The sequence below is a fragment of the Bufo gargarizans genome, chromosome 8 (genome assembly GCF_014858855.1).
Source record: "Bufo gargarizans isolate SCDJY-AF-19 chromosome 8, ASM1485885v1, whole genome shotgun sequence".
Taxonomy (NCBI): domain Eukaryota; kingdom Metazoa; phylum Chordata; class Amphibia; order Anura; family Bufonidae; genus Bufo; species Bufo gargarizans.
This window is the reverse complement of record NC_058087.1, coordinates 46132937-46160452: the sequence shown is the minus strand read 5'-3', so window position 1 is coordinate 46160452 and position 27516 is coordinate 46132937. Positions and strand designations below refer to the sequence as shown.

The 27516-nt window shown below is 44.7% G+C and overlaps 1 protein-coding gene across 2 annotated transcripts in view; it reads left to right on the top strand.

Moving 5' to 3' along the window:
* Positions 1 to 27516, top strand: part of NCKAP1 (NCK associated protein 1) — a 121079-nt gene that overhangs the window by 19177 nt on the left and 74386 nt on the right. For both annotated transcript variants that reach the window (XM_044302973.1, XM_044302972.1), the window contains exons 2-4: positions 11527 to 11637; positions 18807 to 18899; positions 21930 to 21986. In XM_044302973.1, the coding sequence (XP_044158908.1) occupies positions 11527 to 11637; positions 18807 to 18899; positions 21930 to 21986 (261 nt within the window). The remainder of the gene's footprint in view (positions 1 to 11526; positions 11638 to 18806; positions 18900 to 21929; positions 21987 to 27516) is intronic.

The following is a 27516-nucleotide window of genomic DNA, read 5'->3' as shown; positions in this document are numbered from 1 at the left end:
ATAGGTGTTTTATTTGGGCTCCTTGTGGGTATAAATCATGATTGGTTTTGTGTTGGGTAATGTTGTGGTTGGTTGTTTTTTGTGTGTGTTTTTTCTTATAACTCTGATACACCCCCTCATAGGAACATGACTGCGTTTTTTTCCGACTGTATAGTCGGCAGATGTCATACTTGTGAAGGGAGTGTCTGGATTTCTATGGGAGAAGCTGTCCTGCCACATTGATGGGCGTTACATGACACATCTGATGCATGGATAGACCGAAATGAGGAAATGCTGTCATTGGTGTTGCTGAAGATGTGCGCTGATCACTACAGTGGAGATATCTCCTCAGCGCTCCGGTCAGGGAAAGGTCACCTGTAAAGAAGACCTGTCGCCTCTTCTGACAACTATTAACTACTTGCATTCCACATGTAATAACAATTCTGGAACTTCTATTCTATAGACAGTAATTCAGTTCTAAAACTGAACCTCATATTCTATATCTGTGAAGGTTCTCATTTATCCAGGTCATGGTAGATCTGTAAAGAATAAATCAAGGCAACTGGACGTACTGTAGATTTCTTGAAAACGTTTCACTCGTTCTTCCAACGAGATTTCTCAATTCTGAGTGACTGTCAGAGGTCATTATACCCAGCATGGGGTCAGAGGTCATTATACCCAGCATGGGGTCAGAGGTCATTATACAATACAATATTATATAAAATCAATTAAAATGATTTTTAATACAGAAATGTTGGCCTATGAGAAGTATGTACAGTGTATGCACTCAATACTTGGTCGGGGCTCCTTCTGCATCAATGCGGCGTGGCATGGGGGCGATCAGCCTGTGGCACTGTTCAGGTGTAATGGAAGCCCAGGTTGCTTTGATAGCGGCCTTCAGCTCATCTACATTGTTAGGTCTGGGGTGTCTCCTCTTCCTCGTGATGATACAGGATAGATTCTCTATGGGGTTTATGTCAGGCGAGTTTGATGGCCAATCAAGCCCAGTGATGCTGTGGTTATTAAAGAGGACCTCTCACCGCTCCTGACATGCCTGTTTTAATAGCTTCATGCATTCCCCATGTAATAACAGTTCCGGAGCATCTATTCCTCTCTATGTTGTGCCGTTCCTTTTATTATTTCTACCAGACGTTATGAATGAATTGCTATTTAGCCTTCAGTAATGGTACAGAGGGGAGGGAACCAGTTGGGTGTATACCTGCACAGTCTGACTATCTAGTCAGTGCTGCCATGTTCAGACTGTGCAGGTACACCCCCCCAACTTGTTACCTCCCCTCTGTACCCTTACTGCAGACTGCTAGCAATTCATTCCTAACTTCTAGTAGAAATAATACAGGGATGGCACAACATACAGACATAGGAATAGATGCTCCAGAATTGTTTTTACATGGGGAATGCATGAAGCTATTAAAACGGGACTGTCAGGAGAGGTGAAAGGTCCTCTTTAAACCAGGGATTGGTACTTTTGGCAGTGTGGGCAGGAGCCAAGTCCTGCTGGAAAATGAATTCAGCATCTCCATAAAGCACGAAGGGCTGTAAAATTTTCTGGTAGACGGCTACGCTGACTTTGGATTTGATATAACACAGTGGACCAACACCAGCAGATGGCATGGCTCCCCAAACCATCAATGACTGAAACTTCACCATGAACCTCAAGCAACTTGGATTTTTCCATTCTTCCTCCAGACTCTGGGACCTTGATTTCCAAATAAGATGCAAAATTTACTTTCATCTGCAAACAGGACTTTGGACCACCGAGCAACAGTCCAGTCCTTTTTCTCCTTAGCCCAGGTAAGGCCTCTTTCACACTTGCGTTGTCCGGATCCGGCGTGTACTCCACTTGCCGGAATTACACGCCGGATCCGGAAAAACGCAAGTGTACTGAAAGCATTTGAAGACGGATCCGTCTTCAAAATGCTTTCAGTGTTACTATGGCAGCCAGGGCGCTATTAAAGTCCTGGTTGCCATAGTAAGAGCGGGTTAGCGGTATACTTGCAGTCCGCGTGGCTCCCTAGGCGCTCCAGAATGACGTCAGAGCGCCCCATGCGCATGGATGACAGACCATGCGATCACGTGATCCATGCGCTTGGAGCGCCCTGGGAGCCGCACGGACGGTAAGTATGCTGCTCCCCTGCTCCCCGCTACACTTTACCATGGCTGCCAGGACTTTAGCGTCCCGGCAGCCATGGTAACCACTCTAAAAAAGCTAAACGTCGGATCCGGCAATGCGCCGAAACGACGTTTAGCTTAAGTCCGGATCAATGCCTTTCAATGGGCATTCATTCCGGATCCGGCTTTGCGGCAAGTCTTCAGGATTTTTGGCCGAGCAAAAAGCGCACCATGCTGCGGTATTTTCTCCGGCCAAAAAACGTTCTGTTCCGGAACTGAAGACATCCTGATGCATCCTGAACGGATTTCTCTCCATTCAGAATGCATGGGGATAATCCTGATCAGGATTCTTCCGGCATAGAGCCCCGACGACGGAACTCTATGCTGGAAGACAAGAATGCAGGTGTGAAAGAGCCCTAAGATGCTTCTGACGTTGTCTATGGGTCATGAGTGGCTTGACACATGGAATGCGACAGTCGTAGCCTATGTCCTCGATGCATCTGTGTGCGGTGGATGTTGAAGCACTGACTCCAGCCGCAGTCCACTCCTTGTGACTCTCCCCTCAAATTCTTGAATGGCCTTTTCTTGACAATGCTATCAAAGCTGTGGTTATCCCTGTTGCTTGTGCACTTTTTTTTCCTCCACACTTTTTCCTTCCACTCAGCTTTCCTTGGATATATAGCATTCTGTGAAGAGACTCAATGACTGTCTTCTGGACAACTGTCAAGTCTTCTCAATGATTGTGTAGCCTACTGAACCAGACTGAGGGACCATTTAAAGGCTTAGGAAACCTTTTGCAGGTCTGATGTGTTGATTAGCTGATTAGAGTGTGGCACCATGAGTCTACAAGATTTAACTTTTTTCACAAAATGTTTACTTTCTGAGATGCTGACTTTTGTGTTTTCATTAGCTGTAAGCCATAATCAACATTAGAAGACCTAAATGCTTGAAATAGATCGCTGTGTGTAATGAATCTACATAATATGAGCTTCACTTCTTGAATTGAATTGGTTAAATAAATTTACTTTTGGATGATATTCTATATTGTGTTATTCTTTTATAATTTCTGAAGAAATTTATGAATTGTTGGCAGTGAGGGTCTAGCTGGGGGTTATCAGATGTCACTGCAGAGTCTGATATTATACAATCAGTCCTGTCAGTGTCAGACTGTACAGGCCCCCCCCCCCCCCCCCAACTAGTAACACCCATCTGGATGTTCATTGCAGACTGCTGGTAAATAATTTTTAACTTCTAGTAGGAATAAAGGAATGGCACATCTTACAGTCAGAAGAATAGATGCTCCAGAATTATTACATGGGGAATGCAAGAAGCTACTAAAAGAGACATATCAGCAGAGAGAATGTGTCCTCTTAAAGTGGCTTACGCCATATATCGTATATTAAGTACCAGCCTGTTGATACTTTTAGAATCTCCACCAGGCCTTTTTAAAGGGGGTCATCTGGGAAAAGATATTGATTGACGGGGGTCGCCGATCAACTGTTAGAGGAGGCCAGGCACCCTGTGAGTGCCACGGCCTCTTCTTGGGCCATCTGACGTCACCGTACATCGGTCACATGGCCTAGTTGCAGTTCAGCCCCATTCAAGTCAATGGGGCTGGGCTGCAATACCAAGCACAGCCACTATACAATGTATGGCGCTGTGCTTGGAAAGCTGCTGGGAGCCCACAGCGCAGGTACTTTGTGTCTCTTGGTGGGAAATCTGGGGTCACCAGATAATTCACAATGTCAGGGAGAGGGACAGCTAAAAGCAGTTCTCCAGTGGGAGAACCCTAATAAAGATCACCCCATGACGAAGTTTCCTGGAGTGTGACGTGGGATGTTGGTGTTGCTTTTGGTCAGACCTAAATTTTTAGGGTTAATGTGTTACAGCGGTCTCATATGCAGCATTTTATTTTATTTTATTTTATTTTAAACTGCATTCTTGTGGCAGCTTTTCATGGCTTTTTGAGGCAAAGCAAAAAGTGGATTCAAAAGCAATGGTCATTATAAAGCAAGGGCGTGTATGTCGTCTTCCTGTTGGATTCACCCAAACTGCATCACAATTTGCACTGGTGTTTTTTGTGTGTGAAACCCCCCTAAGGCCACCTGCAAACATAAGATCCGCGCAAATTTTTGTGTATATTTATGTGCATTTCTACAACATATCTGCGCCAAAATCCACAATTTCTATTTGCGGATTTCCCTGCGTATTAGGTGCGGTTTTACCGTAGATCTCGCCCTTCCATTTAAAAAAAAGATGAAATCCTCAGCTAAAAAGCAAACCTAATTGACATGCTCCGAATTTAGAAATCTGCACTGCAGGTCAATTTCCGCATTGAAAAAACCCGCAAAGTGTACATGAGATCTGTGTAATCTCAACTTTGCTGGTACTGTAATGCACTGCAGTTTCTCCGTGTATTTATATATAATTTTTTTTTATTTATTTTTTTCCACGCGCATTTTCGGGTGGGAAAAAAACGCAACATAATATAGAGCCAGCAAAGTGAATGAAATTACGAATCTCACATACACAGTAGGGGTCATTTATTATCCTGAAATATGCCTATATTAGGGGTATTTCAGGTGCAGATTGCGGCGCAACGGTTGGTTGCGCCGCAATCTGTGACGTCCCCCCCCCTTCATGCTAGGTCTAAAAAAGTGGGAGCGGCACGGGTGGGCCGGCAGGCCCTTCTCATTCATCATTTTCTACACCGGTTTTAAATATAAGACAGCAAGGAAGCTAGAAGTTATGTAGGGGCCGGCGCCTCTTCATAACTGCGGCGGAATCACCGCCGGATATAGAAGTTATTTTAGACGCCGGTCTTAGTAAATTACCCCCAGTGTGTATATTTTCTGTGAGAAATTTGACCCTCCGCATTGATTTTAAAATCCACAGCACGTCAATTATTTATGCGGATTGCACCCTTTGCAATGAAAATGGTGAGATCGGGGCACATCCGCATCAAAGTCTGCAAGTAACACAAGCGCATTTTGGTACAGAAAACGCAAAATAATCTGCACCGCTAAGGGTATGTGCACATGGGATGGATACTCTTCAGGTTGACCTCTGCATATTTGTGCGGTAAACCCACAGCGTTTTTACCAGCGATTTTTAAGAAAGCTCATCTACACAATGCAAAAAAATAAAAATAAAAAATAAATCTGCAATGTAGATCGACCTGTGCTGAGGATCTGAAATCCTCACTGCCTGAATTTATACTGCGGAATTCTCGCTGTGCCGCGCATAGTGCGAAGTCTGACAAATCCACAGCAGACCCTCCGCCCCGCGTGGCCATGCCTTAGGAATACCGCTGGGAGTTCACTCGCGGACCTTTTCCGTTTTCCTACATAAATGTATCTGTAAGAACATAACTGGATTATTATTTGATAAGATGTTTATTACAGCTATAGACCTAGTACATGTTATGTGTGATTTCTAATACCCCTCCAGGTACAGGAGATGCATCTGGGACTGCTAGGAATCGCTGTCTGCTTGTATGTTTCTTGTGGGATTTTGCCCCTTGTATTACTCGTGTGTTCCGGGGGAGGGAATTGTTCCAAGAAACTGTTCTGTTAATGATTTTTCTGTAAGTGTATCCCATGTTAAAGGCACTCTAACCTCAATCTGTTTTCTGCAGCCTAAACAAAGTAATGGGTGACGGGACTAATGATCCTCGCCGTCTGCGGAGAGCGTCCTTTGTCCTGTCCATCAATCACACCATCTTCTATAGCTGGTTTTAAGCGCCCCACAATCAATGTTCTGTTGGCGCCTATTTTTATTTTGTAGATCTTTATTTGGGGTTTTTGGCACGTGTGTCTACTTGAGGGTTTCCCAGGTTATAGATGGGGAAGGTCCATCTTCAGGATAGGTCAATCAAAATCAGATTAGTAGGGGCTTGACACCTGGAACCCCTGTGGATCAGCAGAGAATGGAGCCAGAAGCTTCCATGTCGGGTTACTGCAGCGCAGCTCCCAGCCTGATATATGGTTTATCCACACGACCGTTGGTTCCACATCCGATCTGCATCTTTTTGGGGATCCCATGCAGACCTATTGATCTCTATAGGTCGGCAAACTTGAGGACAGAACGTGGATGTTGATATAGAACATGTTCTCTTCCTGTCTGTTTCTCGACCAAGAATAGGCAGTTGTACTATTGGGACTGACAAAAATGCGCGTTGCACATGTCCGGCACCGATATTTTGCAGATCGGAAAACGGATACCTTCAAGCACATGAGGCAATATACTTTTTTTATTATAGAACTCAGTGGCAATAGGACATAATCCAGTTGCATATGCCGCTTGTACATTTCTACAGAGGGTTATGTCACCCATGGGTTCCCCTTGTAATAAAAGAACTGTATTCTATGCACTATTTATTTTTTGTATACCAACATAAAAAGGCCTGATGGGGGCCCAAAGGACACTCTTTTACCCTATTGCATATATGTGTTCTTATGAGGCATAGGACCATCACATGCCGTGAACATGCCCTCAACTGTATGGCAAAGACATGATGTGACCCATGCTTTGGGGACAGCGGCAATGGAGGAATGGGATTTTTTTTTTTTTAAGGGGTACCCAAATTGTAATATGGTTGGAATTCATTGCTCTAAGGAACGCCATCTTCCTTTCCATGCGGTGGACTCCAATAAGTAATACATGGTCTGAGGTTAGAGTGCCTTTAAGTGGTGTTTTATATGTCTGCTCCTTGTTGTTGAGATTTTGCATGTTTAGCTTGCTATGAAATGTCTCTATGTAATTCTCTCTCTCTTTATTTAAATGCTTTCCCAGCAAGGACAAGTTTGGAAGGTTTGCATTGCTTTTCACCTTCCCTCTGCCCCTTCTCTGACCAGCTGCTTACACCATGACTTCTCTCTTTCTATAACTTTACAGCATGGCCCCAAAGATCAATGGGAAATTTAGTAACCCAACCACTGGTGCACAATGCCACCGAGCATGCGGGGACAGGAGTGCATGCACTGTAGTGCCCACTTCTCTCTTGGTTTTTGGTGATGCCTGTAGACTAGATACTTGCTCTATACTACCCTTTTTTTTTTTTTTTTTATAAATGTTCCCTCAAGTCCTAGCATGCGTAACCACAGTACAGATTTATGGTTATGGTGCCTATGTGCTAACCTGCACACAACTGAATGATGCCTTCCCCTGTACGTTGTTGTAATGTACCTCCCGCACCTCATTGCCTGCCCCAACACCCAATTATATAAGTGCCTTATTGGATTACTGCCTCCAGCTAAGGCGACCCTTATCCTAAACGGTGCTATTAGACCTTTTAGTCGTATCATGCTGCTGTGTCGGGCCACTTATGACTAGTTCCAGCATCGCTGGGACCATTGGTGTTGGTGGCTTGCAGCTGTAGCTAGACCCACATAATCCAGGTAAGAGGATATGAAAAGCAGGGACGGTGACCCATTTTTAAGTTGACAATGTTTAATATAGTATTTTTTTTGCTAGACTTCTAAAAATGTCATTAATAAAACCTGCCCCCAAGTTTGTAATGAGATGAATTGCAATATAATGTGAATATTTCTGCTGCCTTATGGAAAATGACAGGTTGGAGAGATCACCCGCTAAAGGGTCTCTGAGCTTTCATAAAACTTTTTATATGTCAAAGGTTTTGCCGGATCGCTAGGAGAGGTTTTGCCGGAACTAGGAGAGAGCGCTCGCATTTCAGTCTCTGTCAGCAAGAAGAGCGAGTGTGATATGTGGGCACTTCTTTCTCCTTGTTGTAGAAATCATGGGGGTTTCGGCATTCTTCCCCCGACTGGGTAAAACCTTTCCCATGTCTGTGTGATATACCAAAAGTTTTATAAAAACTCTGTGACCCTTTCAAGTGGTTTACTGGTCCAATAATTATTTTTTTATCTTCCCAGAGTACTTCAAACACTGCATATTTTTGCCCCAAATACCTACTTTTCATGTCAGCACTTTCCTTACCCTATTCTAGGCATCATTGCATCCAGGCAGGATGTTTACATGCAGAACTTCCTGTTTTCATCAGCTTTATGCAGGGTTTGCTCTGTTTCTCATGACTGCCATACTGTTCCCTCTGCAGTGCATAGCCCCCTACACCCCCCTTCTCCATGTTGGTTAGACAAAGCAAGCCCTAATGAACAATGCATGCTGGGTTTAGTTGGCAAAGCCAGCAGGAAGCTGATGAAAGTGGCCCGTCAGGATGCTGAGAACAGGGGAAAGAAAGTGCTGACATGAAAAATGGGTATATAGTGAAAAAATGCAATGATTGGGGGGGTATTCTGGGCATATAAAAAAAATCATTATTTGACCAGGGAACTCCATTAGGGGCTGTGTTATACAGAATGGTTTCATCTCTGCTTTATTGTTTTTTCCACCAAAGGACCAAATTCTGGAACAAGGTAAAGGAAGACTTTCCCTATGTTTTTTTTATTGGCCATGTGCTAGGATGGTGGTGGAATACTGTTGTGTAAATGAGCCCTTGTAGACCAGGATTTGTTACGGTCTGGTTCTGTAGTCTCTCCATGAATCCATTCTTTTATCTTGAATTAGTGACTTTACCCAGATTCCCAATAAAATGTCCAGTTGTCCGTTGAAATCCCTTGAAATTTGTGAGTTCAGCTTTTCAGTCTGTGTGCTTAAATATACAAGAAAACCCAACTTCTCAAATTTTGGATAATTTACACAATTCCATACTTCCCTCTGTTAGTTTCTGGCTTTCTGGAAGATGATATGGGATGTTGTTTGGTAGAGTTTTTCCACCAAAATACTGCTCTAGCTGTCCATGTGTTTCCAGAACTGATGTATATGATTGACAGAGATTTTCATTTCCTAACAAAGCAGAGGCTCCTCAGGGTCAAACAAAAATCAGTTTTTACTTGGTCACTCTTCTGTTGAAAGCAAGATAAAATCTGTGGGGATCACCTTGTAGGTTTTGCAGGCACACTAGAGAAGCTTGTCAGGGCCCCACAAACGCAGCTCAAAACTTGGCTTCTTTGACTTTTTGGAAGTCGATTTAACCTGTTTTGGTTACTGGAAGGCTTAAATATTTAGGCACATTGAGAAGTACAGGAACGATATATATATGGTGCCAAGAGCTGCATCTTATCCCATTCTTGACACCAAGAATTCAAATTTCGTAGAGCCATAATATGACCATGTGAATGTGACCTTATGCAATAGTTGAATTGGTCTCATGCAATAAAAGAAGCAATGCGGAGACCACCAGTAAGTGTAACATCATGCTGAGTAGATCTCTGTGGGAACCCCTGATTGTTTGTGTTGTTTGTAGATGTGCATTCAGATCTCTTGGGATTAAAACACCAATAACTAGAGAATATGGTGAGGTCTGAATGTACACTGCTTGTATTCCTGCTTCAAGTCTCTGTATTACTTTAAGAAAAATTCCCAAGTCTGCGGAACTGTGTTACTGCTTGTCATTGCTGTAATGCATGGCGTCTCCGGTGGCAGAAGAGCTGCATGGAACAACTTTGGAGTGTTGCATTAAAACTAGTCACAAAGTGCATTGAAGAATGTTTTAAAACTCCCCTCCCTTCTTATTAAGTTGAGAGTAGTGGTGTAACAGGAGGCATCCTGTTGGGTGATGGGTTTGGAATGTTTCAGTGTCCCTAGACAACAACAGTAGATTAGTTCCAAAGATGACCACATTCTGGTCAATCTCCATCTTGATTTCATGGCTCCATGACTTCTTCAGAAACCCCTCTGATCAAGCTATTATCTATGTTGATCCAGAGGAAAAATAAAATAAAATCTCTGGTGGGTTAATGCATATTGTCCTCTCATAAGGAGAACTTTTAACACTGACTCCAAATTCGAAATACCCGGAACATGAGTATTTATAACTGGAAGAAAGGAAGGCATCCAACTCCCATATCATGTAAGTTAACAAACTAGCCAGCTCCATGACCCTTAGTACAGAGCTCTTATTTTCATTTCTAAATCTCCTCTAAACACAATGGATGTCTACAGGGTTGGAGTACCAGAGGATCCTCCGGTGGGCCCAGCCTCTGAAGCCATTTTGGACCCACTAGGGTCTATTTTTAGAGATTCCCTAAAATTAGTTTCAAGCTCAAAATCAGCCATGAAATTTGATTCAGATATGATTCGATTCTGCCCAAATCAAAAGTGCTTTAAATGCTTGGATTCTCTCGCTCTCCCAAGCAAATCTGAAGAAATTCTGACTCTACAGAATCAGATTATTTTTTTTATTTTTTTTTAATTTTAATTCAGGTTAAATTTTGATTCTAACAAACCAGTTCTCACATTTCTAGTCTGTTTATTTCAATTTAAAACCTATTAGACTTTATAAGTTTGCATTTCTCTACTTATGATGCTCTTAAAAGGGTTCTGCAGTTTTTTCTTAAACTGATGATCTATCCTCTGGATAGATCATCAGCATCTGACTGGCACCTAGGACCCCTGCCGATCAGCTGTTTAAGAAGGCAGCGGCGCTGGCAGTAGTGCCGCGGCCTTCTCTTTGTTTACCGCAGGCCCAGTGACGTCACGACTAGTATCACTGGCCTGGGCGCGACTAAGCTCCATACAAGTGAACAGAACTAAGCCCCGCCCAGGCCAGTGATACTAGTCGTGACATCACTGGGCCTGCGGTAAACAGCGAGAAGGCCACGGTGCTACTGCCAGCGCCGCTGCCTTCTCAAACAGCTAATCGGTGGGGGTCCCAGGTGTCAGACCCCCGTCGATCACATGCTGATGATCTATTCAGAGGATAGATCATCAGTTTAAAAAAACTGCAGAACCCCTTTAAGAAGTTTTTGCCTCAACTTCATGGTCGAAAGGAATCTATGGGAATTGAAAGGGCCTTTGACTCGGAGTAGTTTGGCCAGGTGGCTGGAGTTTTTCTTTAAGGCAGCAGAAACAGATTTTGCATCTCTTATTATAACCAGAGTGATAGGTGCCAAGTAACTGGGCATCTTTAGGACTTTTACATCGCGCAATCTTCCATTTTTTTTCAGATTGTGTACTGTTGATTATGGTCTTTATTAACACATTCATTGCTAGAGTAGTTCAGTGAACTTTTAGCAAAGTAAATCATGATGTTCTTCTCTTTTCACCCATTGACCAGTTTTGTTATTGCTGCTGACATCTCTACCTCAGTTTTCTGTTTATTTTCTAGATATGCGCTTTTATTTTCTCTTAGGTGCTTTCCACGCTGCTTTTCACATCTCCATACATTTAGACTTTATTCTTTTCTATAGGAGATCTTCTTTTGCTTTTTTTTTTTTTTGTGTTTGTTTGTTCATTCTTGTTTTTCAGCTCTGACAACTCTCACACTGTCTTTTTGTTTTTCATTTCACTATGAAAAAAAAAAAACTTTCAAAAACTACTATAATTCTATAAAAATAAAAATGTTCTCCTATATTTTTTTCCTCAATTTTTCATTAGGCATGTGGGGATCCCAAAGCAAAGCCTTCTTACCTGATCGACAAAAACTTAGAATCTGCCGTCAAGTTTATTGTCCGGAAGTTTCCTGCCGTTGAGACTCGCAATAATAATGTAAGTAGATCTTATTTTAATATAGCATGTAATGTACTCGCGTAGGCTGGTCAAAAAGATGTCAGACGGTGGTTTTGGTGGTGGTGCGGTCAGTGGTCTCAGTGCAGTGGTATAATTTTTGATTATGAAAATCTGAATGTATTTCGCTTTAGGTAGGTGTTTGAGCTCATAAGCCAGTGGTGGAGATCATTTGAGATTAGTTTTCCTCGGTAAAGAGGATATGCCATGATTGATGTAAAATATGAATCGGATATAATATAGTACATGACAATGTCTTTCTTGCAAAGCTAGAACCAACCCTGTACCTCACATGGATTTAGAAATCTCCCCCTTTAGTTTCTCCAGTTGTGCTAGTTTTTCTGCATGCTGGCAGATCAGTGGTGGGGCCTTTTAAACTGACCACGTGCGACCACATCAGTGAGGTGGATAAGAAATAAGGAAAAGAGCAAACAGCAGGTGGCGCTATGCAGATACATCAGGGCTTGACAAATTTCCTTGGAATCTAGGAGACAGCTAAAAAAGTTGGGAGACAGGCGGAGCCGCGTCATAAAGCCCCCAGTAGATGCCCCCTTAGTGCTCCCCCCCCCACTTCTCCATAGAGCCCCCTAATAATGCATGCCAGTACATAGGGCCCCCAGTAGATTCCCCCATAGTGCTCCTTCCCCCTCTTCGCCATAGGGCCCCCCATAATGCTTCCCCTCTTCATAGTGCCCCCCCCCCCCTCCCAATATTGTGCCAGTAAATAGGGCCCCATAGTGCTTCCCCCTCTTCTCCTTGTGCCTGTAGCCTATCAGAGGAACGGCTAGGGAGACGCCTCTCCACTGCTCCTCTGCACCATTCATCTGTATCGCTGTCCTGAGGACGGCGATACAGATGAATATGGAGATGAGCGCTTCCACAATGGAGGCGCTCATCTCCACTCCTGCTGCCTCCGGACAGAATGGGCCCCCCTCCGGCACTCCGCACCCGTCACCCGTGCACCTTTGAAAACGGGCTGACAAATACCCAAGCGCCAGGACCAAATTCCTGATCGCCATGGCGACCAGGCGTCTGGGATTTGTCGAGCCCTGAGATACATTTTTATTAGATACGGGATCCTTTATTCTGGGGATTACTTTGTGTTTTGACATTAGGACCTCCCACAATCCTACACTTCTCACCCATAAATGAAGTTCGTGAGATAGCTCCTGTTTTTGTGGCTAAGACGCTGTCACCTCTGCCAACTGTAAGGAGATGGAACAGAGTTTCTTAGCTTTACATCGTGACCTAAGAGCATGGTCCATGAATTGCAAAAGTCTGTATTAGGACATTTTATGCTGTCATTTTCCTTTTCTTTTGTGTTTTTGTTCTTAACTATATTTCATAACTAAACTGGAAGCCACCATATAGAATAGATACAAACTATATTTACAGTCTTAAAGATGACCGGTCACCTTCCCTGACATGTCTGTTTTAGTAACTACTTGTATTCTCCCGTGTAATATTATTCTGAAACATCTTTTCTTATAACTTTGTTACTCAATTCCTCAGTTATTGCTGCTAGAATCTTGTAACTGGATGTTACCAGGTGGGAATGTGTCCCTGTGCAGTCTGACACTGGAAGCTTGGACAGTGTCAGAACTATGCAGGGACCCCCCACCTGGAGGCACCATTGCAGGTTAGTTAAAGAGGTTATTCAGGTAAGTATAATGACTTATCCTTAGTATAGGTCATCATTATCACATCGGGGGGGGGGGGGGGGGGGTCCGAGTCCCGGCACCCCTGCCGATCAGCTGTTACAGGGAGCCTGAGCTACAACTAGGCCATGTGACTGATTGCACAGTGATGTCACATGGCTTTTCACCTTTTCTAACACCTGATCGGCGGAGGTCCTGGGCATTGGACCCCCACCGATCTGATATTGATAACCCGTCCAAAGGAGAGGTCATCAATATAAGTTACCGGATAACCTAATTAAAGACCTTCTAGTAGTAATAACTGAAGAACGGAACAACATAGTTTTTTGAATGGCCCGGAATCGTTATTGCCTGGGGAACGTAAACATCTGCTAAAACAGACCTGTCAGGAGAGGTCACCGCGCCATTCACGTAGGGAATGGCTTTCTTCCTAAGTATTTTTAGCAAGCAGATTCCTAATCGGTGACTGTATTCTGCTTTGCTGAAATGATCTTTCTGCATTCAATGAACTCTGCTCTGAGACCTTCATGTCAACCTCTCAGATCATTCCTTGGATAGCCAGACAAGATCCTACAAGTCTTGCCTAGCAGAGGACGGTTGCTCTGCCAGCTGGATGACTCTTCCAGGTTGGAGAAAGTTCGATGCATTTTGTTCTCAGACCCTTAACTCTGGGCAGAAATAAAAATGCTTAAAACATAGTTGTCTCAAGGAATGCCGCAGCATCTTACCCAAACAAGCAGGAGCTGCGTGGTAGTCCTGGTTATTGGCCGACACTAAGGAATGAGTCAGCGGCTGAGGATTATGGGAGACGCACAGCTGGTTGAACCTGTTACCTGTGCAGCACATACATGTCGGACTCTCCAGGAAGCGGCTGGCTGCTCATTGCCGCAGTGCACACTTGGGTGTGGTGTTTGCTGTACTTATCAGCTGTAAAACACCAAATATCTGAAATATGCCTTGTGTGTGTCTGTACTATACGCAGGCCTTACTGCTGAGCTTGTCCGGTGTGACTGCACGTGGACTATGTACTATGCTGAGATATTCAGAGAATTTAAAGGGGTTTTCTGACACTATCCTCTGGATAGGTAATCCGTATCTGATCGGTGGGGGTCTGACACATGAGAAGTCATTGCCGCGGACTTCTCGTACTTTAGTCCAGTGACCTCACATGACCTAGGCGCAGCTCAGTCTCATTAAAAGTGAATGGGGCTGGGCTATGATACCAAACACAGGCACTATACAGTACGGCGCTGCGGAAAGGCCGTGAGCGCTAACACCTCCAGAGACAGCTGATTGGCAGGGATCCTGGGCGTTAGACTCCAACAGATCAGATACTGATGACCTATACAGAGTCAGAAAACCCCCTTAAGGTGCTAGTCTCTTAGAGGGCCCTGGGTTCATATATTAGGGAGCTGCAATATCTGAATCGCTGCTTTTATTAGCCAGTTGCCACAAGATGTTTGTTTTCCCAACATCCCTAAAGTCGTCCGTAAACATTAGATGAAGGTGGTCAGCATGCTGATTATCTAATATGTATCGTTGTGCCTGAACTCTTTCCTGACAGCTTTTCAACATGCTCAATCCTTTTTTTTTTCTTCAATGGAAGATAAGTCAGAGGTCTCTGTTAACCTCTTTTTCCCATTGTGTATGCATTTAGTTGGAAGGTAGCTAAAGCGTCTCTTCTCCTTCACCTCCAAGGTTTATTTATTGCCGCATTAGGAAAAGCAATCTGCTACCATTTTGTGTTTGAGTCTACAGAAGCATAGGTCTTCAACAATATCCTTCAGCAAAGCGTTGTGGCCTCTTCTTCAAACCGTGACGTCACATCCATTGGCCACTTGGCCTTTATGCAGCCCAGTCCCATTCCATGCAATGAGATTAATCTTCAGTACCAAGAACGGCTGCTACACAAAGTTCGGCGCTATGCTTGGTTTATTAAGAATACGCCACACCGCTTTCCGATTGTGACTTGAAACAGCTGATCATTGGGGGTACCTGGTGTTGGACCTCCACCTATATGATATTGATGACCTATCCCGAGAAGAGGCCATTAATATTTAATTCCCATAAAACAGCTGTAAAGTTTAACTTGTTTCAGTTTATTAATGTAGTGTATGGACAGGGGAGCGGTACTTATTAGTGAATGATGTTTCTTTGTTGTAGAAAACAGGATGTAAAGAGTCTTCTTAGTAACACTCAGAGGTTTGTTAAGACGAGTCTTCAGTTCTACTGGGTGCCAAAGACACCTGTGTGTAACATACAGAGGCCTCCATCCTGCCTCTTGTCACTACCCCATTCCCAGACTATGTACCATAACTACCTCTGCCCATCAGCCTGCCCATCTAACTTGTTACACACTGGTGTCTTCAGCGCTCAGTAAAATACTGAAGACAGACTCTCCGGCAGAGGATCTCAATACCAGAAAACAACGTTTATGTTTAGCCCTCATGCATTCTGAATGGAAAGAGCTGCATCAGGATGTGTTCCGTTCCGGAAGCATTGTGTTTTGTGAGCAGACACAAAACCTCTGCAAGCTGCGCATCCGTCACTGAAAACAATCAAACTCATTGACACTGCGTTTTTTTTAGGAGCCTAAAAAAACAGATCAGTCAACCGTTGACTTTAATGTATTTAGTGACGGATCCGTAATTTTTTGATTTCACACAACCACATCCCAACAGGATCCGTTTAATTCCGGTATTTAGATCCTCTTCCGGATCTCCAATATCAGAATTAACAGCGCAAGTGTGAAAGTAGCCTAAGTAACACTCGGTTACAGCTTTTCTAAGACGACTCTTTACATTGTTGTTTAGTAGAAATAAACCTCTTTTTCCTTGATGAAGCATATCACAAAAATGTTTAACATCCCTGTCCCTACATTTTATTGAAAAATAAACTGAAACGACAGTCAGACCTAAAGGTATTTTAAAACTGAGTTTAAGGGTCCACTCACACGTCTGCAACTGTTTTGCAGTCCGCAAATTAGGGTTTCACTGGGTATCGAATTAGCGATTCCCAATCGATACTTTTGTACCGGTATCGATTTGATACTGGGATTTGCCTTTTTCCAATACTATGCTGCACACATGGCCGGCACTATAATAGAAATGGCTTTTCTTGTCCGTGGATGCGGACAAGAATAGGACATGTTCTATTTTTTGGCGGTGTGCTGTCCACATCTTTTGCGGCCCCATTTAAAACGAATGGGTCTGCACCCGTTCCGCAAAATTACCGAACAGATGTGGATCCATTTTGCGGACTGCTTTCACATGAGGCTGCTTTCACATGAGCGTGTTGAGATCCTTCAGTATTCTGGCTCGGGATTCCTGATGATAGACCTTCAGTATTGTCCTCAGTATTGCTTCAGGATTTTTATGCGTATTTCTTCCTTCCTTCATTATTTATGCACTGCGTATTTGGAAACAAATCCGCACAAAACTCAGACATTCTGCGAATTTCAAATACTGACGTAATAGCTCTGTTCATCAACATTAGCAGCAGATTCCGGGACATAAAATCTGGACCATATATATACGGATTGCAAATACGCTTGTGTGAAAGCGGCCTAAAGGTATCCTGTCACCAGGCTCAATACAGTGCTGGCTCAGCCGAATGTAATGATACCTTGCACTTGGAGATCCGTTGATTTTTCATTCTGGAGAAAAATAACTTTTAATTCATATGCAAATGATCAATTAACTGGACAGAAGCCGGGCCCAAGCCATCTGTGCACCCTTGCTCTTCCTGATTCTTCTAAGAGCCCCCCTCTTTCTTGACATGGCCGTATAAGATGATCATGCAGGACCCTGTCCATCAGGAAGGAGAGGAAGGGGCTGGCAGAGGAAGCAGAAGGAGCAAGTGGCTAGGACCGGGCCCTCAGTGCATGTAGCTGCCAGGCCTACAGGACATTGGCCCAGCTTTACTAATCCTGGACCTGCACCAGATCTCTCACAGGGGCTCAGGCTGGAGGATAAACCTGCTGCGGGGACAGAAGCTTTTCTCAGACTCTCTAACAATTATTGATTGGCAGACACAATTGTGGTGCAATTTTGGCACAAAATGGCACATCTTAGGTCTGCCCCCTTTCCCTTTAAGCTTCACCCCTTTCCGCTTGTCAAGCATGGCAGAGAAGTGTAGAAACCCTAGAGAGCTAAAATTGCACGACTTTTTTTAGATAGATATTTGGCACCAATACAACTGCGCCATTGTACCAGGTTTAACTGTGAATTTCCTAGTAACAGATTCCCTTTAACACATTTAATATCATGATATTCATAATACCGAATCCTAGTTAGTGATTTTTCTACTGTTTCTACTGTTCCGTTTTTTTTTGTGTGTGTGCTCCTCCAAGCCAGTTGTGCAGATGGCCACACTTGGGGCTCATTAAGATGACTATATCCGTTTTGCAGTCCGCAAATTGCGGATCCACAAAGCACGGATACCAGCCAGCCCTATAATAGAAATGCCTATTCTTGTCCACAATTGCGGATATCCTTTTTGCGGGGCCATCGAACGGAAGTGTTCTATATTGTGCCATTCCTTTTATTATTCCTGCTAGAAAGTATGAATGAATTACTAGTAGTTTGCACTGAAGGTCCAGATGGGTGTCACCAGTTGCGCGGGTGTCCTTATATAGTCTGTCACTGACAGCGCTGATTGGATAGTGTCAGACTGTGCAGGGACACACACTCCCAACAGGTAACACCCATCTGGACCTTCAGTGCAAACTAGAAGTAATTCATTCATAACTTCTAGCAGGAATAATAAGGGAATGGCACAACAGGTCCTCTTTGAAGAAAGAAAACGATTCTTTAGATTTATGCTAGTTTATACCCAGCGCAGGTATATCGGCTCCTTTATTTCTTGTGCTCCCATTGCATACTATCCCTTCTTTTCATGAAATAATCTCCTTGCTTTGCTTTAATGTACATTGCCTCATTGTGTCTTCACGTTCTCCTGTCTGGATAGATGTTAACTCTCTAATATCTCTCTATGCCTTGCCCATTATTCTCTCGTGTCTAACAAGTGTTTTGCTTCTTCTTCTTCTTCTTCTTCTTCTTCTTCTTCTTCTTTTTTTATTTGCTCTTGTGTTATTGTGACTCTCTAGTTCTAGATCGTTTTACTGTATTTTATGTTTGTATCTACATTTATTTTGCATGCCTAACGTGGCTTTGCCTGGATATTCTGTTTGGTAAGTTCAGAAGTTTAAGTGTCCAATGCTTCTACATCTTGAGATGCCTTGCTCTGGTTTTCTTCTTTGTCCTCTTTAGGACAGTTTCTTTTTTTTTGTTTCTTCCATTCTCTGCATTTAACATGCTTTCTAACACTCTTTATATAAATGTATACGCCTTGTACGTTACTAGAAGGGGCGGTAAGTATGCCGTTAGACCTAGATGGCGTACTAGATGGAGGATTCGGATGGCTGTCATTCTTATCTGTCATACTGTGCGATTTATTTGACGTATCTGAATATTTGTTTTCCACATTTTACAGCAACAGCTTGCGCAACTCCAGAAGGAGAAGTCCGAGATCCTGAAGAATTTGGCACTTTACTACTTCACGTTTGTGGATGTTATGGAATTTAAGGTGAGTTTCGGGCTTGGACTCGTACCCAATAGCAGTGGTTCTTGTTGAGCATCTTGAACAGGGCAAATGTGTGGCCTTCGGGGAATTTTTCAAATTACTTATTTATGTTTTTTTTTTGTTATTGTGTCCTACTTATTTTGGGCTTTTTTCAGTTGTTCTTTATTAAAAATTCACGGTGACTTCAATGATTAGGCTCATGATAAATCCGCTCCCTATACGATTGTATGGTAGTACATGATGTAAAGCTGGCCGTACACATTCAGTAGCTGTTGTTTGGCCGTCAGCTCTCCTGACAACGCCATGCACGTACATGTTCAGTTTAGCAGATCGTGTATGTGTTGTCAGTGCAGAGAAAGCTGCCACCAAACACTTCTGGCGGCTGCTTATCTCTTGGGATAACAAAAGGATTGGGTGAAAATATTCAGTTCATCCGATCCTTCTCTCCCCCCAGCATTATTTGTCCGGGGAGAGTCGGGAGCCCTCCACACATATTAGACTGACGGCCGAACCCGAGAATACTTGGTTCGGCTGACAGTACGCTAATGTATATCGGGGTCTTTACTCAGGACCAGAAAAAGATAAGTGTAGCCATGTATTATATTGACATGGAAATGTAGCGGGGAGTCCTCACCTTAAGAATCCTGAATATTAAAGGGGTTTTCCGAAATTGTAATATTGATGACCTATCAGTCAGGATAGTTCATCAATGCCAGATCAATGGGGGTCTGACACCCAGCACCCCCGCCGATCATCTGTGTGAAGAGACCGCGCTCCATGCGAACGCAGCCTTCCCTATGTTTACCTGCTCGCCGTCAAGCAGGAAGGAGCCGTCCCATAGAAGTGAATGGGCCGGCTTGTAGTTACACCTGCTCAACGCTGCGATGTCGCCGGCAAACTGGTACATAAAGAAGGGGAAGGCAGCACTTGCACGAACTGCCAGGTGTCGGACCCCCACTGATCTGATATTGATGACCTATCCGGAGAATAGGTTATCAATATTAAATTCCCAGAAAACCCCATTAACATGGAGGGACCAGCACTGTGAATGAGGAGTCTCCTCCACGTCGACCACTAGTGTACCCAAAGCTGCAGCCTGGATGAAATTTAAATGTAAAATGATGCCGATTTTCCAACCGCAATGCCACAGATCTACAGTGTATAATCCCCCAACACAGATTCTGCTGTGATTTTTGGAACAAAACTTGAAATGCTGCAGACTTCTAGAAGACCTGTCGCCTCTCCAGACCTGTCTGTGTTAGCAATTACTTGCATTCCCCATGTTATAACAATTCTGAAGCATCTATTCTTATAAGTCTATCATGTGCCATCATTCTGTTATTCCTGCTAGAACAGGGGTGCACAACCTGCGGCCCGGGGGCCACATGCGGCCCTTGATACCATTCTGTGCGGCCCCCAACCATCTGGTAACAGACATGTATGCCTATGTCTTGTGGCTGCTCACATGCATTTTTTATGTATTTCTCCCATTAGATGGGAGTCCTAGAAGTGTAACTAGACATTAATGGTATATAATGTGTGTTCAATATGCCATAAGTACAATATTTCAGTTGTTAATACACCTTTACATTTTAATTGCGGCCCTCGTCATTGGTTCAGTCTGGCAATGTGGCCCCCAACCAGGAAACGTTGTGCACCCCTGTGCTAGAAGTTAGGAATGAATTACCAGCAGCTTTCAATAAAGGTCCAGCTGGGTGTTACCAGTTGTGGGTGTGTCCCTGCACAGTCTGACACTGGCAGCTCTGATTGGATAGTGTCAGACTGTCTCAGACACACCCCCCAACTGTTAACACCCAGATGAACTTTTATTGCAGACGGCTGGCAATTTATTCATAACTTCTATGAGGAATAATAAAGGAATGGCGCAACATAGTCATAAGAATGGATGCTATTACATGGGGAATGCAAGTAGTTCCTAAAGCAGGAAGGGTAGGCGACAGGTCAGTTTCTGCTGCAGATTTTTTCCCATAGTGTGTGGCTGGTACACTTTGCTGGTACAGTAAAAATGTTGCCGATTTTTTTTGTCCGCAATTCCATGGTAGAAAACTTGCAGCATGTCCGTCATATGTGAGCATACTCTAAGGCCTCATGCACACAACCGTATGTATTCTGTGGTCCGCAAACTGCGGATACCGGCCGCGTGCATCCTGCAGTTTCTGCGGGCCCTGTTGTCAAAATGCCTATTCTTGTCGGCAGAGCGGGCAGGGATAGGACATGCAGACTTAGAGATGAGAACAGCGACCCCATTGAAATGAACGGGTCCGCATCCAATATGCAAAAAATGCGGAAGGAACGCAGAAAAAAAATACAGTTGAGCACATGAGGCCTTATATAGTGCAGTATATGGCACTTTCTACAGTCAGTACTGGCGCAGCTTAGGCTACTTTCACACTTGCGTTTAGAGCGGATCCGTCCAGACGGATCCGCTCATATAATGCAGACGATGGGATCCATTCAGAACGGATCCGTCTGCATTATATTGTAGAAAAAATTCTAAGTGTGAAAGTAGCTTCAGACGGATCCGTCCAGACTTTACATTGAAAGTCAATGGGGGACGAATCCGTTTGAAAATTGAGCCATATAGTGTCAAATTCAAACGGATCCGTCCCCATTGACTTACATTGTAAGTCTGGATGGATCCGTTTGCCTCCGCACGGCCAGGCGGACACCCGAACGCTGCAAGCAGCGTTCAGGTGTCCGCCTGCTGAGCGGAGCGGAGTCCAAGCGTTGCCAGACTGAGGCATTCTGAGCGGATCCGCATCCACTCAGAATGTATTAGGGCTGGACGGAAGCGTTCGGGGCCGCTTGTGAGAGCCTTCAAACGGAGCTCACAAGCGGAGCCCCGAACGCTAGTGTGAAAGTAGCCTTACATGTCTCGTCCTGTGACATTTGGATGTTCAGTCATCGGTCCCTGTGATGTCAGGTGCACTTGGCATAATTCCCAGGTTTCCTGTGTTTAGCTAGGAGTGGACTGTGATTAGAAGTCATTATTCAATTTTTTTTCCTTTTCAGGATCATGTATGTGAACTGCTCAACACTATTGATGTGTGTCAAGTTTTCTTTGATATTGTAAGTATAAAAGAGTTTAGATGACATGGCACATGTAGCTGTATTATAGATATGTGTGTTCTCATCTAGTATAGGTTGCCTCCCCTGTGTGTGAGTGAATAAGCAACAGTAAGAGAAAAAAATTGTGATTGTAAAAAAAAACTCCATAATCAAGTTTACAGAAATAGAATAAATCAGTGCATTCTGCATGGTAGAACCAAAAGGCAGTGCACGTCGTCATATTTAAAGGGGTTGTCCGGCATAACCCCTGCGTCCCTCATTCAGCATGAATGAGTGGAGCATCGGAGCATTTCATGTGCGATTCAGCTCAAAGCAAGGGCTTTTTCTTTAGATCCACTGACTTACCGGCTCTCCCTATGGCTATGCTAGGCGGGGACTTCGGCCTAGCAATGATCCAGGTGACGTCACCGGCACTAATGGGCGCTGCCCTAATCTGTAAAAACGCTATAGACTGCCCATTAGTGCCAGTGATGTCACTGGGATCACTGCTAGGCTGAAGCCTCCGCCTACCAGTGAGAATGTGAGCAAAACAGCGATTCAGGCCAAGGGGGAGCATCAGAGCAGGAAATGCTCCGATGTGCTACTCATTCATGCTGAATGAGTGAAGAATGGGTTATGTCAGGGTTTGGCTCTGAACCCGTCCAAGCCCTTTAAAGGGAAAGTCACACAGGCATAGTAGCATTCTATAAATGTACAATATATAATCTATATATATATGAACTCATACTGCATCTAATATACTTAAGAATATAAAATATCAAAATATACCTGGGCCCATCTGCCAACAGCTAGGTTTACCTTAAAGAGGTATTCCAGGTATTTAATACTGATGGCCTGTCTTCAGGATAGGTTATCAGTATCTAATCAATGGGGGTCTGCCTCCAAAATCAGCAGTTTGAGGAGGCCGTGGTGCTCCGGTGGTCAGCTCAGGCCTTTTCACTTGAATGGGACTGAGCTGTGCCTTAGACCATGTGACCGATGAATGCAATGTCACTGACCTAAGAAGACCACGGAGCGCCACTGCCTTTTAAACAGCTGATCAGCGGGGGTGCCAGGAGTTGGGCCCATACTGATCCTGAGGATAGGTCATCAGCATTAAACTTCTGGACAACTCCTTTAATGCTGCGGGTTCTTAACATGGGAGAATTTTGTCTAGATTGAGTGGACCCATAAACCTGATCTTTCCAAAAACACTCAGATTGCCTGTATTTTGAATGTGTTCAGTGGGACTTATTAAAACAAGGATGAGTGGAGTAGATTCCCCTTAAGCTTTTTTTTTTCCTGCACAGCAGCACTCAAGCTGCACCCCAATAAATATCTAACCCTAAGTTCACACCTGAGCGTTTTACAGCGCGTTCAAACGCGCTGTAAAACGCTCAGCACATGAAAACCAATGCTTCCCTATGGGTATGGTTCTCACCTGGGCGTTTTACAGCGCGTACGATCGCGCTGTAAAACGCCGAAGCATAATCAAGTACTTGAGCTTCTTTGGGGCGTTTTGACGCGCGTTTGTGGCCATAGGACACTGCAGTCAATGACACAAACGCGCGTCAAACGCACGTTTACTATTACAAAAAACGCGCATAAAAACGTGCGTAAGACGCGCGTTTGAGAAACGCTCAGGTGTGAAAGCAGGGTAATTGCTGAGGGTCCCACCTCCCGAGAATGTGGGTCCTGTGTTCACCTCTCCTTCCTACCGCAGCCCTGCACTGAACAGAGCAGCATCTGGACCTGCACACCGCCCCTCTATTTAGCTCTATCAGACTGATGGAGAAAGCTGGGGCAGATTCATACTATGCTTCTAGGAAACGCCTAACCATCAGAACACCTATATATTTTCCCAGATAATGTATCATTACAATAAAAGGACTCAAAAAGAGTAATCAATCAATTAGCAAGGCTCGGGAACCTTATTTACTACATCTAGATGGTCATATGGCGACAATATGTCACAACTTGGTCTGTATTTTGAATAATACTTTTGCACTTGCTCATATTTATATTATTTATATATAGAGTCTAGATTTCCATAATCTTTAGTTATACTCTGCAATTATGCACATAATTATGCACAATAATTGCTAATATTTTGCTTAGAATTAATATCCTTACCTGTTATCCTGGGGTTCTACAGTGTATAACCACTGATTACAGTGCTCGAATAATTTAATTATGTTCTATCTAATATTAAATATTAGAGTTTTATAATCAGTGTGCAGTAGGGATCGACCGATATTGATTTTTTAGGGCCGATACCGATACCGATAATTTGTGAACATTCAGGCCGATAGCCGATAATTTATACCGATATTCTGGGAATTTTCATTTTTGAAAAAAAAATAAAAAAATTCCCACAAATCTGCTGAAAATTAATGTTTATTGTTAATGGGTATTTTTATTTTTTGTAAATCTTTCTTTTTCATTTATATTTAATATTTTGGTGTTTTTATTTTTATTACTTTTTTTTTTTTTTTTAACTAACTTTTAGCCCCCTTAGGGACTAGAACCCTTGTCCTATTCACCCTGATAGAGATCTATCAGGGTGAATAGGAGCTCACACTGTCCCTGCTGCTGTGTGCTTTGTGCACACAGCAGCATGGAGCTTACCATGACAGCCAGGGCTTCAATAGCGTCCTGGCTGCCATGGTAACCGATCGGAGCCCCAGCATTACACTGCTGGGGCTCCGATCGGAGGAGCAGGGGAGAGGGAATCCTGTGGGGGGCGCACTGCGACTGGGGTAGGAGGGGGGGGGGGGGCGCACCACTGCTTAATACTGGGGGGGAGGGGGGGCGCACTGCGCCACCAATGCCTAATATTGGGGGGGGGGGAGGGGGGGCGCACTGCGCCACCAATGTCTGATACTGGGGGGCTTGGGGGGGTGCACTGCGCCACCAATGAAGCTTAATCCCACATTTATTCATATACAGGAGGCGGGAGCTGGCTGCAGGATCACATAGCCGGCTCCCGACCTCTATGAGCTGTAGCTGCGATCCGCGGCACCTGAGGAGTTAACTACCGCAGATCGCAGCTACAGCTCAGAGGCCGGGAGCCGGCTATGTGATTCTGCAGCTCCCGCCTCCTGTATATGAATTAATGTGAGATTAAGCTTCATTGGTGGCGCAGTGGCCATAGCTCCTCCCCTCCTCTTGTCCCCTGTCCTCCCATTGGCTGGAGCGGCAGCAGCAGCACAGGGGGAGGAGACACTGCTCCTTCTTCCCTGTGCTGCTGCTGAGGGAACACGGAGAGCGCTGTCAGCAGCGCGATCTGTGTTCCCAGGACGTTATCGGAATATCGGCAAAATAGATGCCGATACCGATAACGTTCAAAATCCTGAATATCGGCCGATAATATCGGTAAATCCGATAATCGGTCGATCCCTAGTGTGCAGTGCACACATCCCTCTTGTAATTATTTTAATGTTTGATAGGTTTTTGTGTGTGTGTGTGTGTGTGTGTGTGTATATATATATGTGTGTGTGTATATATATCTCTCACACACACACACATCACCTTGTTGGCAGTTCTATGTGGGCTTTCCATTGTGTGTGTACTAACACCAAGACTGCAACGTGATGTCTTGTTTTTGCCTTATGTGTGAATAAACACGGAAGCAGAGAGGCTGGTGTAAACTCCGAAATATTTTTGTTTTCGGGTACGGCTGGATGTCCTGGATTAAACCAGCTAAATTCAAACCTGTGTCACTTGACAAAATGGAGGCTGTAATGAAAGCTCTTGTGTAGGCTAACCAACACCAGCAAGAAACAAACCAGCTGCTGTTACAACACGTGATGGCTTTACAGACGGCAGGAGCGTTCCAGAGTGTCCATGATGTCCGGAAAGTGGTCCGTGGGGCGATCCCCAAGATTACGCCCTCAAATGACATCGAAACCTACCTGGCGATGTACGAGAAGGTGGCCACAAGGGAGAATCTACCCCAAGATCATTGGGCTAAGGTCGTTGCTCTGGTCCTGGCATCCGATTCCCAGCGGGTGTATTTCGACTTGCCGGACGATCAAGCGGCTGACTACCATAAAGTCAATGGTGAGATTCTGGCAAGACTGGGGGTGAATGTATTGGTTTGAGCCCAGCGGGTGCATCAGTGGGAGTCAACCCAGCTGAGCCCGTGAGACCCCAGTATTATAACTAACTTCACCTCTTGCAAAAGTGGCTACAGCCTAACGTGATGAGCCCCACTGCTATGCTGGATCGTCTGTTAGCTGATATGTTCTGGAGGGCTTTGCCACCACCTTTCCAGCACTGGATCGGCCAGTTGTCTCCTGGCAATGCCTTTGAGATGGTGGAATGCTATGAGGCTAACCGGAATCTAAAGGGGGGTTCTTTCGGGAGGGGGCCAGTCAAACCCTGGAAATCTCCACCCCAGGCCCGGAGGTTTGAGCCGATAAAACCCGCCCAGGATGTACCCACTACAGACCTGGCTCCGATAGTCTGCTGGCCATGATAGTCTGCTGGTTAACTGTCCCTATCTGGTTGAGCCCATGGACACTAACTATGGCTACCGTCAGTCGCTAGACAGGAAGCTGTGTGAAGCAGGTACCCCAGAAACTCTAAATCACTTGTGCCAAGTGGGAGACACTCATGCAGAGGCCCTGCTGGACTCAAGGAGTCTGGTGTCCCTAGTAAGGGCTACCCTGGTACAGTCCGCTGAGTATACTGGCCGGAGAGTTGGGGTCATGTGCATTCATGGAGACTTAAAAGACTATCCCATCGCACTGGTGTCTCTAACCACGGGGGCCGGCAGGTGGACTCACGAAGTGGCAGTAGCCACAAACTTACACTACGAACTTATAATCGAGAGAGACTTCCCGGGTTTCCCAGCTCTGTGGCCTGCTACAAAAGTGACTGATACCCATGAGACTGGGGTAACACAAGCAAAGTGGCCTTGCTCCGGGGGGAGGCCTGAACCCTGGGAACCCGAGGCGAAGGGCCAGCGGTAGGGATGACTGCCACTTTGGTGGAAGAGGGGAAACAACCCCACTGAGTGTAATGGTGGGAGACGTGGAGGACTTGCCACCGGGGCTTGAGCTGGCAGACCTCAGTGTCTCCGGGGATAATTTTCGTACAGCACAACACCGGGACCCAACCCTATCCCGAGCCTGGTAAAATGTATTTTAATAGTAGATGGTGAACCACAACAAGCTGGGGCAGAGTAGGTGTTCCCTCATTCTGTGGTTCATCAGGATATGTTGTATCGGGTAAACCAGCTGCGGGGTGAACCCATTGAGCAGTTGGTGGTGCCCCAGGCTTATCTCAAACTCGTGTTAGTTAGCTCACCAACATGTTCTCGGGGGTCATCTGGGAAGGCAGAAAACATAAGACCAGATACTACAAAGGTTTTACTGGCCCAGTGTGTTTAGGGAGGTGGACAAATTCTGATAGGGAGACCTGTACTGAAGACAGCCCGCGACCGGGTTTTCTAGGGGAAGAGCTTCCGACCGCTCTGTCTGATGCAAGGGAAGCCACAGTAAAAATTGCTGACAGCCTCTCCTCTAAACAGGCTCAGGAGGCCAGG